We start from the raw sequence: 24,486 nt of genomic DNA on the forward strand, positions 1-24,486 counted from the left end.
GGACATGGAGTAGGCGAAGCATATCGTTCGTAATTGAAAGAAAGATACCATAAAAGTCAATTATTTTGTTGATAATATACTTCTATAATGTATTTCATGTGGCTCAATAACACATGAAATTCCCCAAGTAATACCCCATGTATAAATATCCCCATGTAAATTCTCAGGAATAAATCCCCCAGCTAAAATCGCAACAACTTTATTCCTATGTAATTCTGCAGGTACTAATATCCCAAAGTAAATCCCCAAGAATAAATCCCAACTAAAATCGCAACAACTATATCCCTAGGCAATTCCACAGGTACGTATATCTCTAGGTAAATCCCTACGAATAAATCCCCAACAAGATTCGCAGTAACAATATCCCCAAATAATTTCCCAAGTAAATAATATCCCCATGTAAAACCCCATGTGATTATCCCTATCAAAACTCGCATATAGTCTACCTAGAGATATTCATGCGGATTATCAAAGAAAAAATTATTATTATTTTTTTGTTCTCTTTTCTGCGGATTTATCTGAGAATATGTTATATGCAGCTTTAATTCCCAACTAATTCCCCAGGTGTTATTTTCGCGTTAGATGGCACTAAATGTACTTGCGAAATTTCTCGGGAATCTCGTTTTTGCAAGTCCAATATTCTTATATTTAGGAATTTTAGATTTTTTCATGAAAATTCGCATGTATTACCTGCATGTAAAATCCCCATGTAAATGACACTTTTCTTGTAGTGACGGGTCAATGACCAGTCGAATCTTGGACGGGTTGGTCGGGTCATTTGGGCTGGGCCAAATTTGACGGCCCTAAGTACGGTCATAACTTGACGTCGATATCATGACCCCTTGTCTTTACTTCTTTCCTTGATCCAACTTACCCCTTTTGTCATATATGAAAGTACAGGAGGGGGGAGGGGGGGTGAATTATTTATTTTTATATTTTAATATCTACTAGTTGACTAATTTTCTAATTAGTCGACTAGATGTAATAACGAGATAATAAGAAGAGCAGAAATTAAGATGCAGAAATTAATATGCAGAAATAAAGTGCAGGAATTAAAGACACCAGAATTTTTATATTGGTTCGGATTCAATGTGAATCCTAGTCCAGTCCCCTTGGATTGCAAGGGAGTTCTCTTTCAGTGAATGAGTTTCTGGAGTACAATCGTGAATGGAGTGGTTTATACCAATGACTCAGTTTCTATGTCACTCGTTTCTTTTTGATACAATGCCTCACCAGTATTTTTCTCTCTTTCTTCTCTAACTTGTTACACAACAGATCTAATAAAGCAACAATGTTTGTTTGCAGTAGAACAAAGAGAGGGTATTTGGTTCGATCAAAGTATATTTTTTTAAGGCTTAAGGATGTGTATAAATACTTTGTAAGAGACCATTGCTAAAAAGATTTGCCAACCCAAGAGATTTGATCCTTGGAAAGAGATTGATTCTTTCCAATAATAAGGTTATTTGCCGTTGTTCTTCCTTGATGAAAGGACTTTAATAGCTTTCCTTCTACGGGTCATGATAACGCCGGATTTACTCATTGATTTTTGGTCCTTCCAGTAATAGCAACTTGATTGATCATCTTGCAAGATCTTTGATACTTCTTTTCCCCTTCAATCAATCTCAAATTGATTTCCTTGTTTTTGATTGATTCCTTTAATCTTGGATGCTTTCCTTGAGTTCCTTTAATTGATTTCTCTAATCTTGGATGCTTTCCTTGAGTTCCTATACCAAGAGCAATTATATTATTTTCATCATTAAAACTAAAACCTAACAATATACTATAAAAAGCTTCATCCCTCGGTCTTATTTCTCGTCTAAATTTTGGAAGAAACAAAACATATATCCCAAAAATGGCAACTCATATTAATGAAAGAATGAGAAAAATTCTTCTTGTCATAAACTGTATTTTGCTAGCAATTGGTAATTGTTGTGGTCCATTGATTATGCGCCTCTATTTCCTTCACGGTGGCAATAGAATTTGGTTTTCGAGTTGGCTACAAACTGTTGGTTGGCCACTTATCTTGATCCCTCTTGCCATCGCCTATTTCCAACGTCGAGAAAACAACATCAAAAAACTTTTCCTCATAACTCCTCGGATATTTTTAGCAAGTTCTGTATTTGGTATCCTTACCGGTGTTGACAATTATTTATATGCTTATGGAAATTCAAAATTACCAGTCTCAACTTCTACTCTAATTCTTGCAACTCAACTTGCTTTCACAGCTGTTTTTGCTTTTTTCCTCGTAAAGCAAAAGTTCACGGCACATTCTATTAATGCCATAGTTTTATTGACTGTTGGAGCAGTGGTTTTGGCACTACGTTCTGGAAGTGATAGGCCAAAGGGAGAGTCGAGTAAAGAGTATATATTAGGATTTGTTTTGACGCTTTTAGCTGCTGCTTTATATGGATTTGTTATGCCAATGGTGGAGTTAACGTACATTAAAGCAACGCAAACTATTACTTATGCGTTGGTGTTGGAAGTTCAAATGGTGATTTGTTGTTTTGCTTCTGCTTTTGCAACTGTTGGGATGATCATAAACAACGACTTCAAGGTATATCAATAACCTAACTGATCTCTCGTAGCATCTTTCTTCTTATTTTTTTATTAGAAGGAAAGTTTGCTTGCATTGGAATAATGTTACTATAAAATTAGATCATGGAGGAAAAAGTGCTAATCTTATTTAAAGGAGGTATTAATTCCTTGACATTACTTGAAAGATATTCCAAGTCGTTCATGCATACATTGGGGGCAGCGCTGTTAATTAATCTGTTTTATCAAATGTTTTAATTGTTTTGAATTAAGTTATTTAAGCTATATATATATATATATATATATATATATATATATAATGTCAGTTAATCTAACTTAGTGTAAGGAATTTATGTTATATATACCGATAGTATAAAGATTTTTTAATCATTGTAGTTTAATAGGCCACTTATGTTATTTTTCAAGTTACTTATAACTCACTGTTTATTATATATGAACAATTAACTGTAGTTGGTTTTTATATAACTTTAATATATTTTAAAAAATGTTTATTATCAAATTAGATAGGAGTAACTTATACTCCTATAGTCCTATTCAGTTAGTAAATCCTTAATTTCCCTAGTCAAAAGAAGCAAGAAAAATAAAATAAATAGGAAGAGTATTTACAATGACCGCCTTTTTTTCTTTATTTCTCTTTTTGGCAAAACTATTACTAATAAGATTCATATAAGGTTAAGAGGTATGGAGTGAGCTTAATTAGTAGATAGTAGTACCGTGTGGCAGGTGTAAATGCAGCAGTGATAATTCATACGCATTCAAGCCTTTACAGTTCAGTGTTCCATGCTTCTATCATGTGGTAGTTGTTATCAGTAAATCCAGTTAGGTGAAAAATACTTACTCTACACATGGATGATTTCCATGTAAAGATCGACTTAAATTTCTTACATCAGATAATTTTAGATTTAATTTATATACACTGATAGTATAAATGAAGCGGAGCCTTGGAGCAACGGTAAAGTTGTCTCTGTTCGAGCTGTGAAATCAGCCATTGATGCTTGCATCAGGGTAGGCTCCCTACATCATACCCCTTCGGCTGCAGCCTTTCCCTGAATCTTGCATGAATACGATATACTTTGTACACCGGACTGTATTTTTTAATAAACTGATAAGTATAAATAATTGTTACAGGCAATTTCAAGTGAGGCAAGACAATTTGGACTTGGAGAAGGAAAATACTATAATGTGCTAGTATGGAGTGCCATTATTTGGCAATTCTTCTTTGTGGGAGCCATTGGAGTCATTTCTTATTCCTCCTCTTTGCTCTCTGGTGTCATTATTGCTGTCTTGCTCCCAGTTACAGAAGTCTTAGCTGTTATTATTTTTCATGAAAAGTTTCAACCTGAAAAAGGAGTGGCACTTTTCCTCTCTATTTGGGGCTTCATTTCATATTTTTATGGTGAGATGAAGCAACACAAGAAGGAAAAGCAAACTTTAAAACTGGAGATGACAAATACGCAAAGTAGTACCCCTCCATTAGAATCCGTATGAAAGATGCCTAGTTGTTATATCTGTTAATTCATTATGAATGTGAAATCGTCAATCTTCTTTATATTGTATTATTTTGTAGAATATCTAGCATTGGATTATAAAAAAGGAGAACACATCGTAGTGACGGATAAGTTTAGGGGAAAATAAAAAATTTGCGATCGAAAGCTAACATGTACCTTTGAAAAAGCTAAGCTAATTTTCCATGTGTTTTTTCTTGAAACACACCCTTAACTCTTAAGCAAGAAAGATTACCAAATAGAGTACAATGATTAACACAACAATGCCTTAATACTCTTCCCGTGACAAAAAAAGAAAAAAAAAGAAGAAAAAAAGAGCAATAAGATTTAAAGTACGAGAATATTTTATGTAATTCTTTTGTAAATTTGGAGGCTGATATCTTAGTTATTGCGAAATAAAATTGACATATTAAGATATTACATTAAGTAGACTATAAATCACTTGAAAAAGATGTAACTGAGAAAAGAAACTGTTGAACTCTTTAAATATTAATCGCACCAAATAAATTTTGACCGAGAGAGTATTAAAACGAATATCAGAAAACGTTTTGTGTTGTGAACTAACATTGTGGATCAATCCAAACTATTGATTAGATAAAAGATAAACGGACAAGGGTCATATTTATCCCTCTAATTTTAAAAATAAGTTATATTTATCCTCCGTTTCACTTTTTTGCATATTCTTATCCCTACCGTTCTACTTTGGATTTAAAATTATCTTCCGCCGTTAATCCACTCATCAAAACTTTAAAAAGAGATGTGGCACTGTTTACTCGAAAAACGGATAGAGTTGAATTTATACGTAGTTCTAAGGATATGTGATATAGCTTAATACAAATCGTAAGGATAAAAGGAAATATCAAATATGAACTGCAAAGAATGTAAAATAAACAAAGTTATAAAGAAGACGATTTTTAGGACTAAGCAAGATGGATCAATTTTTTAGGCTTAAAAGAGTAACTCTTGAATATAGGAGGATATCGTACTTGAATTACAATGTGAGCTCTATATCAAAACTGCCTTTACAGAAAGGATAACCCTCCACCTTTATAGTAAAGGGATCTTACTTTAAATATAATTAAAAATACTCAGTGGGAAGTCCATGATAAATCAGTTTTTTCACAATTCCTGCCAAGATTCTCTCCTCTAGTGGGATTGCAACGACTTTTGTCTGTGAGCTCGATCTTGACTCAAGCTCTCCATCTTGGCTTAAGCTCGATTCTGACTCGGACCCTTGAATTGATTCAGAGTCAATGTTGGTCGGTCTCTAGATCATAAGCTTGATAGCTTTACTTTGCATCATAGTTTGATTTGGATTCGAGCTTGATAATGATATCGAACTCGACATTGATTGGCTCCTCGGGTTCGAAGCTTGTTTGTACCATCTTCGGAACCCATCTCGAAGTCTCACTTCGATCGCTTATCTTTCGAACTCGATCAGAAGTACGAAGGCTGAAATCTATTTCGACCGTATACAAATAGTCTCCTCGTTTCTCAGGAAGAATGTGGTGAGAAACGATATGATTTTTCAACGGCTCAATCAGATTATAAACTGACGTTTCCATCGGGCTCGATCATGACGCACGTGATAGCTGTCCCGTCGATTTAGTCTTTCAAGGCATTTAATGCATGTCAGACGGTGGTCGGCCACCGCTGATACTGAACCGCCATCGCTTAAACCTATAAATAACCCTTCCTTTCATCATTTACTACTTTTACATCTCCAATCTTCCAAATTTCTCAAGTCCCTTTTCGTATTCTCTAACTTGCCCGCAAATCTGTGATTTCTCTTTGCAAAAAGCCCCTCTTCAATTTTACCAAATCTTCGTCACTTTATTCTATTCCTCACCTTTGAATTCGAAAATGGCGAAAACATCACAAAACCATTCCTCAGAAAGAGAAGGCTTCGTCTTCACAGTGTGTCGCCGATGAGACACCGGCAGAACCACGGCCTGAGGAGTGCGTTCCCGGGGTGTGTTCTTACTTCTGATTTTAAGGTCGATAAAGGCTCATCGATCCCTGGCCGATGTGAGCCAGTATCGAGATACATGTGTTCAATAACCGAGAAGCATCTCAAACAGCTAAAGAAAGATTGCAATTGGGATAAAAAAGAAATAATAATCCCTACTTCTCACAAAGATATCACCACTTACGTGAAAGGGTTTTTGAATGTGTATACTTACCCTTTTCACGTTAGGTCCCCTCGATTCCATTATTATTGACTTCTGTCGTCAATACCAAATAACCCTAGGCCAGGTCCATCCTTCTTTTTGGCAGATCGTTATCTTGATCCGATACTTTGTGAACAAAATCGAGGGGATGTCGTTCACCCTCGACCATCTTATTCGATTGTACCGTCCTCGACTTTTTCGAGAAGGGTTAATAAAACTTCAGCGTCGGGCTACCAAAGCTCTGTTTTAGAGTATTGATGAGGACATGGATCAGGGCTGGATGGGCAAGTTCGTTCGAGTGAGGACTTTGTACCTGATTCCGACCGAAAAGATGCCCTTTCCCGAGGAGTGGAATATGAAACGTAAGTGTGATCCTGCTGTTACTTCCTTCTATTTTGTTCTTTTATTTCTTTTCTCATCGATACTCTTTTTTTTGTGATACAACGGTTCCCTGGATGCCCGGAGCAGTTCCCGATCTTAAGAACTGGGTACGAGCTCTTGTTTCGACATCCACATAATTCGAGCGCTCATGGCGTGATTTGTCAAGGGGTCGGTGGGAGGCCAAAAATCATGGTAAGCCCCTTTCTCGTACTCTTTGATAATTCGAATGAGATGCTTTCCAAATATTTTAATAAAATTTTCCATATGTAAGTTTGGGCAAAGATGCGGTTTTGAGGCCCTTGTCCAACGAGGAAGAAACTTTGGCCTCCGTCCCAAAACCGGTGAACGAAAATAAAAGGAAAAGAGCCTTTGTTCCCGAAGATCCAAAACTGAAGAAGAGGACAAGCCGAACAAGAATGTCATTCCTTTGACCGTAGAATCAGTTCTGCGTATAAGGGATAAAGACGAAGAAGAATAAGAAGAAAAGGATGGGTCCGCGCTGGCGGCCCGAATGAAGAGAACCACCGATGGCCCATCGGCAGCTAGATCGATGATGCTTCTTGAGGCTCCGCCTCGAACTGAGGATATACCGGAGAAAGATTCGGGAGGAATCCCTGAATTATCGGAGATCGAAGACGCATCCGATCGGAGCCAACGGATGGGGGATATGTCTGAAGGGGCCCCTCTTGAATCCCTTCGAACCGAAGAAGATGCTCCAAGTGATTCATTTGGGGCAGCAGCAATCGAAGGTTCGCCCACCTTCCCCGCTTTTTTCGCAGGGGTGATTCGGGAAGCCCAAGCTTTGGGGGCCCTCGATCTAGACAGACGTCATGATGGAGAGGATCCCTTTCGTGACCTGTTTATCGGTATCGAGGACGTTGCCGGTACTAGTGATGAATCGGATCTTTTTCACGGGGTACAGCAAGCTTTGAATCAGGTAAGCCTTAAAATTATTTTATCGGTACTACCTTTATGTTTACTTTTCGTTTCTAACTTCATCTCTTGTTTCTTTGCAAGAAGCAGCAGTTCATCCAGAATCATGTTCTCGGTCCCAAAACGAGTTGCGTCGATACGAGGCCGACCTTCAATGGGTTACTGAGGAGAGGAACTCCCTAAAACTTCTCTTAGGGCAAAGGGAAGAAGAAATAAAAGACCTCCGAGCTGAGTTGGCCAAGGCTTACCGAGATAAGACCGATCTGTCTGAGCAGGTAATGATACTTTTAAAAGCCTATAGGCTTGATACCGGAACGATGGCTAATTTTTCGGTCTCACAGTTGCAGAAAAAAATTGATATGATTGGGAAGCTTCGTGAGGAGGTCGACGTGATAAAAGCAGAGTCTTTGCAGTGGAAAGAAGGTATGGACTACTTTGTTGCAGAGAAAGAAACTGCTCGAGCCCAGTTATTATCGGCCGAAACCCAACTTCAGAGAATGAAGGAAAAAGGCTGGGTTCAGCAAGAAGAATAGAGGAGCTCGAGGCTCGGTTGGCCTCTATACTTGCCAAGTCCAAATCTGATGCTGAAAAGGCAAAGGCCGATGCGGATGCACTCGTGGCCGTCTATCGGGCTGATGCTGAAGCTGCCCAGGTCCAAGCAAGAGAGGCAGCCGATACTCGAGCACATTGGTTAGCTGAACTTGATAAATGCCGATCTCGGAGGGAAACCCTTGAGGAGATCCATGCTCGTAGTTTCGACCTCACTGAAGAGATAAAAAGGGCCAAAGAACTCGAAGTTGGTGTTGAAGCCTTGGTTTTCGATGACGATGATGATGACAATGATGAAGACGATGGGAGTAAGAGCGGATCCGAGAATGGGGGGAGCCTGATAGAGATGAGACTGTTCCTGGGCATGATCAGGAAGCTTAGTCCTTAATTTTTACGTTGTAAACAATTTTGTATATAAAAATATTCCCTTTTTTGCCGACTTGCTTCTGTTTTATTTTCTGTCTTGTGAAGACTTTATTCACGCCTTATGAATGTTTTCACAAGGATTTAAACAACTTACTCAAATTTGGACTTCGTAGCCTCTATAACCGAGCGAGCGCTTACTCAAACTTGAAGTGATGTAGCCCTTAGGCTTATTAGTTGACTTAATGATTCGTGCTCGAAGAAATATAGCCCGTAAGCATAATGGTCGAGTGAGTGCTTGCTCGAACTCGAAATAAAAGTAGCCTGTAGGCTTAGTAGTCGAGTAAATGATTCGAACTCGAAGTAATGTAACCCGTAGGCGTAATGGTCGAGTGAGTGCTTGCTCGAACTTGAAATAAAAGTATCCCGTAGGCTTAGTAGTCGAGTGAATGATTCGAACTCGAAGTAATGTGGCCCGTAGGCATAATGGTCGAGTGAGTGCTTGCTCGAACCCGAAATAAAAGTAGCCTGTAGGCTTAGTAGTCGAGTGAATAATTCGAACTCGAAGTAGTGTAGCCCGTAGGCGTAATGGTCGAGTGAGTGCCTGCTCGAACTAAAAATAAAAGTAGCCTGTAGGCTTAGTAGTAGAGTGAATGATTCGAACTCAAAGTAATGTAGCCCGTAGGCGGTCGAGTGAGTGTTTGGTCGAACTCGAAATAAAAGTAGCCCGTAGGCTTAGTCAAGTAAATGATTCGAACTCGAAGTAATGTAGCCCGTAGGCATAATGGTCGAGTGAGTGCTTGCTCAAACTCAAAATAAAAGTAGCGCGTAGACTTAGTAGTCGAGTGAATGATTCGAACTCGAAGTAATGTAGCTCGTAGGCGTAATGGTCGAGTGAGTGCTTGCTCGAACTCGAAATAAAAGTAGCCCGCAGGCTTAGTAGTTGAGTGAATGATTTGAACTCGAAGTAATGTAGCTCGTAGGCGTAATGGTCGAGTGAGTGCTTGCTCGAACTCAAAATAAAAATAGTCTGTAGGCTTAGTATTCGAGTGAATGACTCGAACTCAAAGTAATGTAGCCCATAGGCGTAATGGTCGAGTGAGTGCTTGCTCGAACTCGAAATAAAAGTAGCCCGTAAGCTTAGTAGTGATTCGAACTCGAAGTAATGTAGCCCGTAGGCATAATGGTCGAGTGAGTGTTTGCTCGAACTCGAAATAAAAGTAGCATATAGGCTTAGTAGTCGAGTGAATTATTCGAACTCGAAGTAATGTATCCTGTAGGCGTAATGGTCGAGTGAGTGCTTGCTCGAACTCAAAATAAAAATAGGCCGTAGGCTTAGTGGTCGAGTTTATCTTATTTCTGTTTGCATAATAAATCCCTAAATAGAGGAATTTTTCTTGGATATAAGATATCGGTAAAGAGGAGAACTTTCTTTGCAAGTCATTATACATGTGTTCATGTTTCACGTCTGGATTCGGGCCAACTAGATGAGCATGGTTCGTTTTGACCATTTGGCTCTTACAACTTTTCCTATTGGAACTCCGTTATTGCGAAATAACTTTCTTGCATCAGAACTTGATATATTTGAGGGCTAATGCCCCTCCCCCCCCCCTCCCCAATATTCGAGGTCAATTATAAATAGGCCTCAGATACTGTTGTGAGTGCAGCACGATCATTGGTTGCCTCATTAAAAACCTTGCCGAAAAACCCATTTGGGATAAAACCGGTCTAAGGGAAAAAGAGTGCAACGCGTGCTTTCAGACCTAAGGCTTCGTATTGAAGGATCCAACTTAGCTCCTGATCGGACTTCTGCATGGGTTAGTTTTGAAATGTAAATGAATATGGGAGGCTCGTACCTTAATAGTAGTATTGTTTTAGATGTGACACATTCCAATTGCTTGATAGTTATTTGCCGTTTATAATGCCGAGCTTGTATGATCCCTTTCCGATGTTCTTGAGAACCTGATATGGTCCTTCCCAGTTCGGTCCTAGTTTTCCTTTGTTCGGATTTCGGGTATTGAGGGTGACTTTTCTTAGCACTAAGTCCCCGGGCTTAAAATGGTGGAGCTTGGTTCTTAGATTATAGTATCTTTCGATTCGTTGCTTTTGGGCGGCCAATTGGACGAGAGTAGCTTCTCGTTTTTTGTCCGATAATTCGAGACTAGTGTTTATAGCCTCGTTATTTTGCAGTTCTGTTGTGTATCAAAATCTGGCACTGGGTTCGCCGACTTCGACGGGTATCAAGGCTTCGGACCCATATACTAAAGAGAACGGGGTTTCCCCCGTACTAGATTTTGACGTTGTTCGATATGCCCAAAGGACTTCGGGTAGGATTTCTCTCTATTTTCCTTTGGCGTCGTTCAGCCTCTTCTTTAGGTTTTGAATGATAGTTTTGTTCGTTGATTCGGCCTATCCATTCCTACTGGGGTGATACGGTGTTGATAATATCCTTCTTATTTTGTGATCTTCGAAGAATTTCGTCACTTTGCTACCAACAAATTGTTTCCCATTGTCACACTATTTCGGCGGGTATCACGAATCGACATACGATATGATCCCAGATAAAGTCTATAACATCTCTCTCTCTTATTTTCTCGAACGCCTGTGCTTCAACCCATTTAGAGAAATAGTCAGTCATAAATAAAATGAATTTAGCTTTACTTGGGATCGATGGCAGAGGGCCGACGATATACATTCCCCATTTCATGAATAGCCATGGGGATAGGACTGAGTGAAGTTGCTCCCCGGGTTGATGGATCATTAGTGCAAACCTTTGACATTTGTCACATTTTCGAACAAATTCCTTCGCATATTTGCCCATATCGACCCAATAATAGCCTGCCCTGATTATTTTTTGGACTAGTGGATCTGCACCGGAGTGATTCCCACAAGTGCCCTCGTACACCTCACGTAGGATGTAATCGGTATCTCCTGGACCCAAGCATACTGCCAATGGTCCATCGAATGTCCTTCGGTATAGCGTTCCATCTGAAGCCAACGTGAATCGAGCAACTTTAGTCCGTAGTGCCCTTGAATCTTTAGGGTCCGATGGGAGCTTTCCGTTTTTTAAGTATTCAATATACTTATTTCTCCAATCCCAGGTTAAGCATGTAGAATTTATCTCGGCGTGACCTTCTTCGATCACGGATCTCGAGAGTTGAACAACAGTCCCCGAGCTCAAGTCACCTTCCTCGACTGATGAACCCAAATTCGCAAGTGCATCGGCCTCACTGTTTTGCTCTCGTGGAATATGCTGTAAAGTCCATTGTTTGAAATGGTGCAAAGTGACATGTAGTTTGTTCAAATACTTTTGCATTCTATCTTCTCGAACTTCAAAGGTTTTGTTTACTTGACTTATCACCAGCAAAAAGTCACATTTGGCTTCAATGACTTCTGCTTCCAAGTTTTTAGCTAGCTCGAAACCTACAATCATGGCCTAATAGTTGGCCTCGTTGTTAGTCAACCTGGTAGTTTAAATAGATTGCCTAATAGTGTTGCCCGTGGGTGACTTTAAAACTATGCCTAGCCCAGACCCCTTCACGTTTGAAGCCCCGTCCGTAAAAAGGGTCCATACCCCCGATGACGTACCCGATTTCAACAGGAGTTCTTTTTCGACTTCGAGTACGAGGGTTGGCATGAAATCGGCCACGAAGTCTGCTAAAATTTGAGACTTGATGGCCGTACGGGGTTGATGTTCGATATCGTACCCAGTGAGTTCGACGACCCATTTGGCCGTTTGGCCGATAGTTCGGGCTTGTGCAAAATATTACGAAGCGGGTAAGTGGTTAATACGCAGCATATGGGGTGACATTGAAAGTACGGTCTTAACTTTCTAGAGGTGCTTATCAGTGCAAGTGCCAATTTTTCTAGGTGCGGATATCTAGTTTCTACTTCACCCAAAGTCCGACTTATATAATAAACGGGAAATTGCGTACTTTGCTCTTCTCGAACTAGGACACTGCTTACTGTGATTTCCGATACTGCCAAGTACAAGCAAAAGTTTTTTGTCTATTTTTAGAGTGTGAAGTAGTGGTGGGCTCGATAGATATCGTTTTAGTTCCTCTAATGCATGTTGGTATTCCGGGGTCCAAGCGAAATCGTTCTTATTTTTTAGTAGAGAGAAAAATTTGTGACTTCGATCTGATGATCTCAAAATGAATCGGCCTAAGGCTTCAATCCATCCTGTTAGCCTTTGTACAGCTTTCACGTTGGCCACGATGGTGATGTTTTCGATGGCCTTGATTTTGTCGGGGTTAATCTCGATTCCCCGATTTGACACCATGAAGACGAAGTACTTCCCTGAGCTTCATGTTGCATTTCCACGATGTTGAGCTTCATGTTGTATTTCCTCAAAATCTCGAACGTTTCTTACAAATGGGTCAAATGGTCCTCTGCGCGCAGGGACTTAACTAGCATGTCATCAATATAAACTTCCATTGATTTACCTATTTGTTCTTCGAACATTTTATTTACTAGGCGTTGGTAAGTAGCCCCTGCATTTCTTAGCCCGAAAGGCATCACATTATAACAATATGTTCCATATTTGGTGACAAATGAAGTCTTTTCCTGGTCCTCCGGGTTCATCTAGATTTGATTATACCCGGAATAGGCATCGAGAAAAGTGAGGATCTCGTGGCCGGCCGTGGCATCGATCATGCGCCGATGTTGGGCAGCAAAAAGGAATCTTTGGGTCATGCTTTGTTTAAATCCTTATAGTCCACGCACATTCTAAGTTTGTTCCCTTTTTTAGGCACTACAACTACATTGGCTAACCATTCGGGATATTTCAACTCCCGAATGGACCCTATCTTGAGAAGTTTGGTTACCTCGTCCTTTATGAATGCGTGTTTTACCTCAGACTAGGGTCTTCTCTTTTGCTTCACCGGTCTGAACCTAGGGTCCAAGCTTAGCCTATGCGTTGTTATGTCCGGTGGGATCCCTATTATATCTAAATGGGACCAGGCAAAGCAATCGATGTTATCGATAAGAAATTGAATAAGTTTTTTCCTGAGTTCGGGGCTCAACCCCGTTCCCAGGTATACCTTCCGTTTGGGCCAATGCTCGATTAGTGTGAGTTGCTCTAGTTCCTCAATCGTTGATTTGGTGGCGTCGGAGTCATCGGGAATCACGAAGGATCGAAGGATCCTCTGATCATCATCTTCTTCGATCTTTTGGTTATCTGGTTGGGTCAAGGCCGATGTCTGTGATTGCTATTTGGTATCTCGTTCCCTTTTTGAGCCCGATCCCTTTACTAGCGAAGGTGAGGATATTGGTTTCGCTTCCTCGACGACGAACATTTCTCTTGCGGCTGGTTGTTCTCCGTACACTATTCCGACCCCTCCCGATGTTGGGAATTTGAAGACCTGGTGTAGGGTCGAAGGTACAGCTCTCATGTTGTGGATCCATGGCCTTCCGAAAAGGGCGTTGTATCTCATGTCGCCTTCGATCACGTGGAACTTCATTTTCTGGATGGTTCCGGCCACGTTTATTGGTAGAATTATCTCGCCTTTGGTGGTTTCACATACCATATTGAATCCGTTTAGAACCAGGGTTGCGGGAACGATCTGGTCCTGCAGGCCGAGTTATTCTATGACCTTCAATCTGATGATGTTGGCCGAACTACCTGGATCAATCAACACACGCTTAACTTTAGTTTTATTCACGAGTACGGATATTACCAGTGCATTGTTATGAGGTTGTATGATCCCTTCTGCATCTTCATCATTGAAGGACAAATTTCCTATGGGTGTGTAATCTTGAGTTCGAGATCGTTTTTCTCTCACAATCGATGTCTTAGTGCGTTTAAGCACTGGTCCCTGAGGGATATTGGCGCCGCTGATGATCATGTGAATGGCGTGCTGTGGTTCTTCTTGTTCGTTTTGCTTGCCGAAATCCCTATTTTAAAATGGTTCTTCTCCCTATCGCTCAAAAATTCTCTAAGGTGCCCTTTGTTGAATAACTGGGCTACTTCCTCTCTTTGTTGCCTGCAATCTTCCGTTCTGTGGCCATGGGTGCCATGTATTTGCACATTTGATTGGGATTCCTCTGGGCAGGATCGGTCTCTATGGGTCGAGGCCATTTATTATCTTTGATGCGTCCGATAGCCGAAACGATGGCGGATGCATCAATGTTGAAGTTATATTCCGATAGCCAAGGTGCTTCCTTAGATCCGACAGGCCTATCGAACCTACTTCTGTTCATCGGCCCCCGGGACCCTTGACCTCGATCACTTCTTTTGTTATTTTGCCCGAGGTTATGTCTCGATTCACTGACTCTGTGGCTTCCGTTGTACGGTTGGTATCGATCCCCGATCGGACCTCATTCTTGATTAGTACCCCTTCGAATAGTGGGTTCAAATCCTAATTGATCATCTTCGACCCTAATTTTTTATTGGTACCGATTGTGCACGTCGGCCCACGTGATGGCTGGGTATTCAATCAGGTTATGCTTTAATCGCCGTGAAGCCGTCGAACTTTGTTCGTTAAAACCTTGAGTGAAAGCCTGAACAGCCCAATCGTCTGTGACTGGTGGCAAGTCCATTCGTTCCATTTAAAAACGAGATACGAACTCCCTCAGCATCTCGTTATCCTTTTGTCTTACCTTGAAGAGGTCCGATTTCCTTGTTGCGACTTTATGGCGCCGACATGTGCTTTCACAAAAAGAATTTGCTAACATGGCAAACGAGTCGATGGAATTTGGTGGTAGGTTGTGATACTAAATCATTGCCCCCTTCGAGAGGGTCTCTCCGAATTTCTTTAATAGCACAGATTTGATTTCATCGCCTTTTAAATCATTGCCCTTGATGGCACATGTGTAAGAAGTGACGTGCTCGCTGGGATCGGTCGTTCCGTTATATTTGAGAATTTTGGGCATACGAAATTTTTTGGGGATTGGTTTCGGGGCTGCGCTCGAGGGAAAAGGTTTTTGCACGAATTTTTTCGAATCTAACCCTTTTATCATTAGTGGAGCTCCCGGGATCTGATCGACCCTAGAGTTATAAGTTTTTACTTTTTTATCGTTGGCTTCGACTCGCTTTGTGAGTTCCTCGAGCAATTTAGTAATTTCAGGAGTAGTCCCCGATTCTTGCTCATTTGACTTCACTATGGTTGGCCCCGTTCTGTGGGTGATTTCTCGAGGTGGATTGGGCTCCGGCCTACTTTGTAGCTGGGTTTGGCTCTACAACTGAGCTATTGCTGCCTATCGGGCTTGCAACATTTTAAAAATCATACGCAAGCTAATGCCGTTTTCCTCGACGTTATGAGTATCTCGAGCTGCAGACCGAGTACCACCATGGATGCTATAATCGAGTTCAGCATATAGGTTCGCCTCAATGGCTACATGTGAATTGATATCTATTGGCGCTCCGATTCGAGCTCCAACGGTGTTAACAAGTGGTCTTTCAGTACTGGGTGTCAAGTTGTTATTTTCGTCTTGAAGGCCGGCTCCGTTGTCGATTGGTGAAGCCATTTGATTGATGGTTAGTCATAGCTAATCCAAAATTCAAGATATTTTCGGAAACAAGTGCAAAACACAATGGCGTAATTTTTCAGATTTGTATCAAATAACCACTGTTATCCTTAGCCCCACGGTGGGCGCCAAACTATTTACCCGAAAAACGGATAGAGTTAAATTTATACGTAGTTCTAGGGATATGTGATATAACTTAATACAAATCGTAAGGATAAAAGGAAATATCAAATATGAACTGTAAAGAATGTAAAATAAACAAAGTTGTAAAAAAGACGATTTTTAGGACTAAGCAAGATGGATCAGTTTTTTAGGCTTAAAAGAGTAACTCTTGAATATAAGAGGATATCGTGCTTGAATTTCAATGTGAGCTCTATATCAAAACTGCCCTTACAGAAATGATAACTTTCCACCTTTATATTAGAGGGATCTTACTTTAAATATAATTAAAAATACTCACTGGGAAGTCCATGATAGATCAACTTTTCCACAATTCCTGCCAAGATTCTCTCCTCTAGTGGGATTGCAACGGATTTTGTCTATGAGCTCGATCTTGACTCGAGCTCTCGATCTTGGCTTGAGCTCGATCCAGACTCGAGCTCTCGATCTTGGCTTAAGCTCGATTCTGACTCGGACCCTTGAATTAATTCGGAGTCAATGTTGGTCGGTCTCTAGATCATAAGCTTGATAGCTTTACTTTGCATCATAGTTTGATTTGGATTCGAGCTTGATAATGATATCGAACTCGATATTGATAGGCCCCTCGGGTTCGAAGCTTGTCTGTACCATCTTCGGAACCCATCTCGAAGTCTCACTTCGATCGCTTATCTTTCGAACTCGATCAGACTTACGAAAGCCAAAATCTATTTCGACCGTATACAGGCACCCTCTGGTTGCTCAAAAAATACCAACCCTACTTCCTATTATTTCTAACCGACCCAAGCTCCCACTTAAATCCCCGTAATTGGGTCAGTTAGAAATAATAGGTCTTAACCTTGGTCAGTTAGAAATAATAGGAAGTACGTGGGTATTTGTTTGAGCAACCAGAGAGTGCCATATGTCTTTTTAAAGTTATGATGAGTAGATTAACGGCTGAGGGTTAATTTTAAACTCAAAGTAGAACGGTAGGGGTAAGAATATGTAAAAGGTGAAACGGACGATAAATATAGCTTATTTTTGAAAGTAAAGGGATAAATATGACACTTTTCCGAAAGCTAAATGCATTTGGTCTCACTTGGAGTCTGTGTATGCGTAATCATGTCTCTGTTTCCATACCGATTTGCAATGACCTTAACAATACGAAGGGGTGCAATGAAATTTTCATTAGCTAGTGCTGATAAAAGACGAGAGATAGTATATTTTTAGCCGCTCCCATAATAGCCGTAATATATTATTTTAATATATGTGTATTATATACATAAAATATACATATTTTTTTATATTTTTTGACTAGCGAATGTAATTAATTTCGACCGAAAAATCAATTTTGTATTTTGCCCATAAAAGGTGGGGCGTAGCTATGATATGGATCAAGGATGTTGAGGCCTCTAACAATATGGGGCATTGAAAATCAATCCCAATGTAATATGACATTACACAAAATCTTTGTTGGCGTCACATTTTGCACTGCCTATGCGAAGTTGTCATAATACCTCGCGCGAGTTGTGCCCTTGAAGTCAAAAGTTTATTTTAATGAGGTTAGCTGGTAGCCAATGTATTTAGATAACTAATAACGCAACATTCATAGTATGTGGGATGTAATTCACATAACTTGAATAGTTCACATTGTTACACTTATCTTTACCTGGCAAGAGGGGCCTAAAACTATGGCCAGGTTGTTGGTTTAAGTTTGCCAAGACAGCCCATTTTGCACGGATTACTAGGAATTTACAAAGAAATTACGTCCTAGAGTACATAACTATCTTCCAGGAGAAGATAAATTTGCAGCTTTTTTTACTTTGGTCTTGATAAACATCAACGTCGTGCCACAAAAGCACAACGCCAGATCTGGTTAGACTTAGAACTGCAGTTGCACTAAACTGTGCAGCGTGGAAAATTAAAAATTTACGGCTCCAATCCAAAGTATCTCACAAAAGTTCAGGATTGAAGAAATAACATTATGCTTGGTTCTAGAATGAAAAAACAAGGACTGAAGGGGAGAAACAGGGTACCCTACCTCACTCTAACCATTAACGATAATATCCTTTTGTTTAGTTAAATGAAAGGAAAGTTGAGCATACAACAGGAAGCATAAAGCCAAATTCTAAAGCATAAATGATTCAACCAGCTAAATGGTCCGCCATCTCCAAAAAATTTCTTAACAGTAGAAAATCATGTTACATCACTAAAATAGTAAAAAAGTAATATAAATGCAATTCCATTTGTCTAATAATGAACTTTAAACAAAGAAGAGATCAAGCCACTAACAACCACGAACTGCTGGCGAGACAAAAGCAAATAGGAACTCATTGCTGTCCAACTTCAGCTTTCTTCTTCAGCCAGAGCCTATCAAGAGCACTATCGGCGTCTCCCTGCAGAAAGAATTTTCAAATCAATTGCACAAAATGATGAACAGCAAAAGCAAACAAAATAAGCCAACACAACAAGATCCAAAGATAATAATCTACCAATCAAAATAACCATAGGCCCAAATCATAGCTTAAAAACAATTTGAAAGAAACAACAACATACGCAGTATTATCCCACCCTCTTTATATTACAAGTTTTGACGGAGGTTAAAAGACTAGCTGAATACCAGCCACAATCGCAAAAAGCTAAAACTGCCATTAATTTGTATAAAACTCACTATCAATGATCAGCACTTCGCAGAAAGAAGAATGAGACAAGAAAAACAGCCTTGCACTAAAACAAATATATCTAAAATGGATACGCTACAAGTAACTAAGACCAAAGAGCATAGGCACGGAGACAGCAGGAATGCCAACAAGGCTCTAAAGATGTTTGATATGACAGAGACAATCTGAAGGTAAATACTACTTTCACATGATATTCAAAAACAACAAGCAACATACTTGGGCACGAATAAATCCACAGAGAGCATAAGTAGTGAACTGGTTATTGTATCGGCCAAACTCATCCAAATGCCCAACGTTGAGCTGGACAGAAGCGTGATCCTTAGAAGTGATCAACCTGTTTGTGGCAGAGCTGCATCCAAATAGTACATTAATTATCTAGGACAAACTAATATTACATCATCATTTAATTAAATGACCAGGGGCAGCTGACTCTAATCCAAAGTGTTTGGAAGTAAGAAATACCTACCACTTCCTAGGGATGTAAAGGTCCATGTTTTGTCCCTCGTCGTTCTGCATCTTGGCAAATGGGCTTTACACTAGCAGACTTTAGAAGTTAAAAGCTCCTGGATTTAGCCCTATAGAGTCAATCATTAAAAAGAAGGCCACTCAAACTTCCATAATAAATTATAATCTAGAAGTATTCCAACAATTCAAAAGCATCCACACAAGTAAGATTAATTACACTTCGACCATCCCAATCGACATGATGCAAGTATGAATCAAATGAAATATGATGAAATTACTTCTTGTTACACAGGTTTGAATCACTTGGATTGAATGTACACACTCGTATAGATGCACACACTATCAAATTTCAAAAAGAAAATCTGACTGTAACAATTTGAAAAATTGAAACATGTAAGGTTACGATACAGCATATTTTATGGTACTAAATCCACTAGGCTATACAGGAAATCCTATTTTAAATTCCAGCATAAAGTTTGATTGCACGAACAAGAAGCATGTATTATTTATTCAAAAGATTACAGAGATACAACGGAATTCGATGTACACTACAAAATTGACATAATACATAATAATACAGAAAGCAAAGGCCTATGAAATTGAGAAGCAAAATGTGTGTGCACACAGAGAGTGAGATTGTTACCTGGAAGACCGACACCGACGATTGCTATGGGGGAGAAGAGCAGGGATAGCTGCTAAAAGGTTTTATAGCAAAAACACCAAAAACCCTAAATCAGCGCCGATTGACTTAAATAACCCTAGTTGTTTTCCGCAATTACAAACAAACGCCTTTGACCCATCCGACCCGCCTCATTTGAAAAAAACGGTAAGAAATATATTAACGGTGTTATTCTTATCAAACACTTAACTTAAACCCTTTATATAACGAAAATCCTAGTTAAATAAACTTAAAATATCAATAATAAAAAATCAAACTAATGAAATAATTGAGAAAATCCTATTACACTAATAGAATAGCTTATATGTTCAAAGTGCAAGAAAATTATTACTAGTAACTTGTGCTCATTTCCTAGTGCAAACTAATGACTGTATTCTTATTAAGTAACTTGTGCTCATTTCCTATTTAAGAGTTTTGAAAGATGTATATTTCAATAATATTTATTCTCCTTTTCAATAGAAGTGTTTGACAAAAATATCATTCCCTTTCTTACATTTCATAACATTTTTATTCTCTTTCTTATTTCATAAGATTAAATATATCAGAACTTTATGTTAGTAACTCTAATTTATTTTTTAGTTATTCTATTTTAATATACTTAGTTTGAGATATGTCTATTTTTCAATCTAAGCACTTCGCAACCCTGTAAAAAGGAAATACTACTGAAACTAATACTTATGTAGAATTTTCATTAAATAAATACTATAATTAGTTGATTTTAAAATACAAAAACTGGATGTGCAGTTAAATCATATTATAGGGATATGTAGTGTAATCTACCCCTTAAACAACAGATGTTGTAGAATAGCAGATTTATCAAAAACTTCTTAGATTATACTACTGATTTTGTTGATCCTCAACTAAATAAATTCTCTTACAAAATTAAATGCACTTGGTAAGACCAAAACTTGGCCAGTTTGGAAAAGACTCAAAATTAGTAGAAGTATATATTTTCATGATTGTGTTATGAAAATAATTATATTGTGGATATCCATTTATTACTCCGCTATAGATAATCTTCCTGAATAAGATTATCCATTTAGTACTCTGTTGAAGTTTATCTACAAGCAGCTGATGTAGGCAGGTTGCAAGCAGCTCAATGAAATAATTTGCGGCAGCTTCTTATTAAACATGCAGGTTGCAAGCAGCTCATGCAGACAGCTTACAAGCAGCTAAAGAAAAGCCTTGCAGCTGCTTCCTGAAAAGCCTCGCAGTTGCTTCCTTTCTTCTATAAATAGAGGAATTTTCAGTTCATTATGCACATAAGTTTGAAGTTCGAATAATATATCAGTTTTTCTCTATAATTGTCTTTACTTTACAGTTTTTATTTTATAACACGTTATCAGCACGAGGCTCTGTCATCTCGAAAAGTATCACAGGTACGAACTTTCTTTTTCTAAATAATGTTAAATCTTTCTAAACTTGAATTTATAGCCCTGGATATATCGGGCAAAAGCTACATGTCTTGGGTGCTTGGTGCCAAAATTCATCTTGATGCGATGGGTCTGGCAGACACCATCAAAGATAAAAATCAGGCACCAAATCAAGACCGTGCCAAAGCAATGATATTCCTAACCATCACCTTGATGAGGGCATGAAAATGGAATATCTTACTGTTAAAGATCCAGTCATACTGTGGAATAATTTAAAAGATAGATATGACCACCTCAAGATGGTCGTTCTTCCACAGGCACGTTATGATTGGACTCATCTAAGGCTACAAGATTTTAAATTTATTATTGTGTATAATTCTGCTATGTTCAGAATTATTTCTCAATTGAAACTATGTGGTGATAATATTACTGATCATGATATGTTGGAGAAAACTTTCACCACTTTTCATACCTCGAATATGCTCCTGCATCAGCAATATCGAGAGATGAGATTCAAAAAGTATTTGAACTTATCTCATATCTTCTTGTAGCCGAGCAACATAATGGGCTATTAATGAAAAACCATGAAAGCCGACCTACTGGTCCTTATCCATTCCCTGAAGTGAATAAGACGAACTTCCACCAAGCTAAGCGTGGAAGAGGACGTGGCCCCAGTCGTGGTCATGGTCGTGGTCGGGGAGGAAACTCTAATCGTGGTAATAACAATGCACCAAAGAACCCTCCTCACCACCAGCAGTGGAAAAGGAAGGAACAAAAGCATGAAGCGGTGCAAGCAGCAAAGTCAAAAAATGCATGCTATAGATGTGGAGGAAAAGGGCACTGGTCACGTACATGTCGTACGCCAAAGCACCTGGTAGAGCTGTATCAAGCCTCCCTGAAGAAGACAGAGAAAAATGCTGAAGCAAATTTTATTTGTGAAGATAATTTAGACTTCATGCATTTGGATGTAGCTGATTACTTTGCACTCCTAGAAGGAGAAACAAGTCATGTGATCGGTAGTGAATCTGTAGAGATGTAAATATTTTAATTTTTGTTGTTTGTAATAGATAGTATGATTTGTAATAGTTGTACATAAATAAAAGTTATGCTTTGATAATAATATTTACTATCATATTTATTTTGTTTATGTCATTTTGAAGAATATGGATAATCCTCAAATTATATTTGGATCAAAGACCAATCATGAAGATATTTGTGTAATTGATAGTGGAACAACTCATGCCATATTCAAAGATCAGAAATACTTTTCTTATTTGCATGAGTAAAAAGCAAATGTTTCTACAATTTCTGGTAATATAAGTTTGATTGAAGGCTCCGGAAAAGCTATTGTATTTCTGTCTAAGGGAACAAAACTTATTATAGACAATGCATGATTCTCCTCCAAGTCCCGAAGAAACTTGTTGAGTTTTATGGATATCCGCCGAAATGGGTATCATGTTGAGACGATAGATGAAATGAATATGGAATATCTTTGTATTATAAAGAATGTTTTTGGCCATAAGTGCATTGTAGAAAAGTTACTAACTTTATCTTCTCATTTATACTATTCAAAGATTAGTACAGTTGAAGCACACTCTATCGTAAACCGGAAGTTTACTGATTCAAATACTTTTGTGCTTTGAAATGGCCGTTTGGGCCATCTTGGATCAATAATGATGAGGCGAATTACTGAAAATTCGAGTGGGCATCCATTAAAGAACCTGAAGATTCTTACAAATGATGAATTTTCTTTTGATGCTTGTTATCAAGGCAAAATGATCACTAGACCATCACCAATGAAGGTTGGCATTGAATCCCCTGTCTTTTTAGAACGTATACATTGGGATATATGTGGACCTATTCACCCACCAAGTGGGTTGTTTAGATATTTTATAGTCCTAATAGATGCATCTTTAAGATGGTCTCATGTGTGCCTACTATCATCTCGCAACCTGGCGTTTGCAAAGCTATTAGCCTAAATAATTCGATTAAGGGCACAATTCTCAGATTATCCTATAAAGGCTATTCGCCTTGATAATGCTAGAGAATTCTCATCTCAAGCTTTTGATAATTATTGTCTATCAGTTGGGATAAAAGTTGAACATCCTGTAGCTTATGTTCATACTCAAAATGACCTTGTAGAGTCATTTATTAAACGCATGCAATTGATAGCAAGACCACTACTTATGAAAACAAAATTGCTCACTATTGTTTGGGGTCATGCTATCTTGCATGCAGCATCACTTATCCGTCTCAGACCGATACATTATAATAAATATTCTCCGTCACAATTAGTTTTTGGTCATGAACCAAATATTGCCCATCTACGAATTTTTGGATGTGCTGTATATGTGCCAGTAGCACCACCACAGCGCAGTAAGATGCCCGCAGAGAAGGTAAGGAATATATGTTAGGTTTGAATCACCCTCTATTATTCGCTATCTTGAACCAATGACGGGAGATTTATTTACTGCTCGATTTGTAAATTGTCAATTTGATGAAATAAATTTCCCACAATTAGGGGGAGAGAAAAAGGAAATCAAAAGAGAAATTGTGTAGAAAGTTTTATCATTATCTCATTTTGATCCACGTACCCCTATATGTAATCAGGAGGTTCAGAAGATCATCCATTTATAAAATATAGCAAATCAAATGCCAGACGCATTTACTGATTTGAAAAGGATAACTAAGTCACATATCCTTGCAGAGAATGTGCCTACACGAATTGATATCCCAGCAGGACCATCTACTAGCAAAAGAACTAGTGAACCTAAAGCACGCCTGAAAGGTGGTAGGCCTTTGGGTTCTAAGGATTGAAATCCTCGAAAAAGAAAATCGACAAATGATCAAAACGATACTATAAGGGGATCTCCTGAAGAGACCCAAGATCTGATTAGTTCTGAGATTCCTGAAGAAATCACTGAACCCGAGACTCGAGTGAGCGAGAAACTTTTAATAAATTTTACTGGTGATGGGATTAATTTAAATCAATCTGAAATAGTGGTGGATAATATTTTTGCTTATAATGTTGCACTTAATATTATGCAAGATAGTGAGCATTGTGAACCCCGATCTGTCAAAGAATATCAACAAAGATCTGATTGGCCAAAATGGCAAGGAGCAATTCATTCAGAATTGAACGCACTTGCTAAAAGAGAGGTCTTTGGACCAGTAGTCCAAACACCTGCTGGTATAAAACCAGTTGGTCATAAATGGGTTTCTGTGCGAAAA

The 24,486-nt window shown here is 38.9% G+C and overlaps 2 protein-coding genes across 2 annotated transcripts; one reads left to right on the top strand and one right to left on the bottom strand.

The window, feature by feature from the left end:
- The first annotated feature begins 1,795 nt into the window (after positions 1-1,795).
- LOC104107870 (purine permease 3-like) lies at positions 1,796-4,102 on the top strand. Its single transcript, XM_009616781.4, has 2 exons — positions 1,796-2,554; positions 3,682-4,102. The coding sequence occupies exons 1-2, from the start codon at positions 1,853-1,855 to the stop codon at positions 4,039-4,041; spliced, it is 1,062 nt and encodes a 353-aa protein (XP_009615076.1). The 5' UTR covers positions 1,796-1,852; the 3' UTR covers positions 4,042-4,102.
- A 14,124-nt stretch (positions 4,103-18,226) lies between these two features.
- LOC104107869 (small ribosomal subunit protein eS21-like) lies at positions 18,227-19,987 on the bottom strand. Its single transcript, XM_070200102.1, has 4 exons — positions 19,847-19,987; positions 19,205-19,313; positions 18,955-19,087; positions 18,227-18,453 (listed from the first exon to the last, which is right to left on the bottom strand). The coding sequence occupies exons 2-4, from the start codon at positions 19,252-19,254 to the stop codon at positions 18,388-18,390; spliced, it is 249 nt and encodes an 82-aa protein (XP_070056203.1). The 5' UTR covers positions 19,255-19,313; positions 19,847-19,987; the 3' UTR covers positions 18,227-18,387.
- Between the last annotated feature and the right edge of the window lie 4,499 nt (positions 19,988-24,486).

Source organism: Nicotiana tomentosiformis, chromosome 4 (assembly GCF_000390325.3).
Source record: "Nicotiana tomentosiformis chromosome 4, ASM39032v3, whole genome shotgun sequence".
In the NCBI taxonomy this organism is placed as follows: Eukaryota; Viridiplantae; Streptophyta; class Magnoliopsida; order Solanales; family Solanaceae; genus Nicotiana; species Nicotiana tomentosiformis.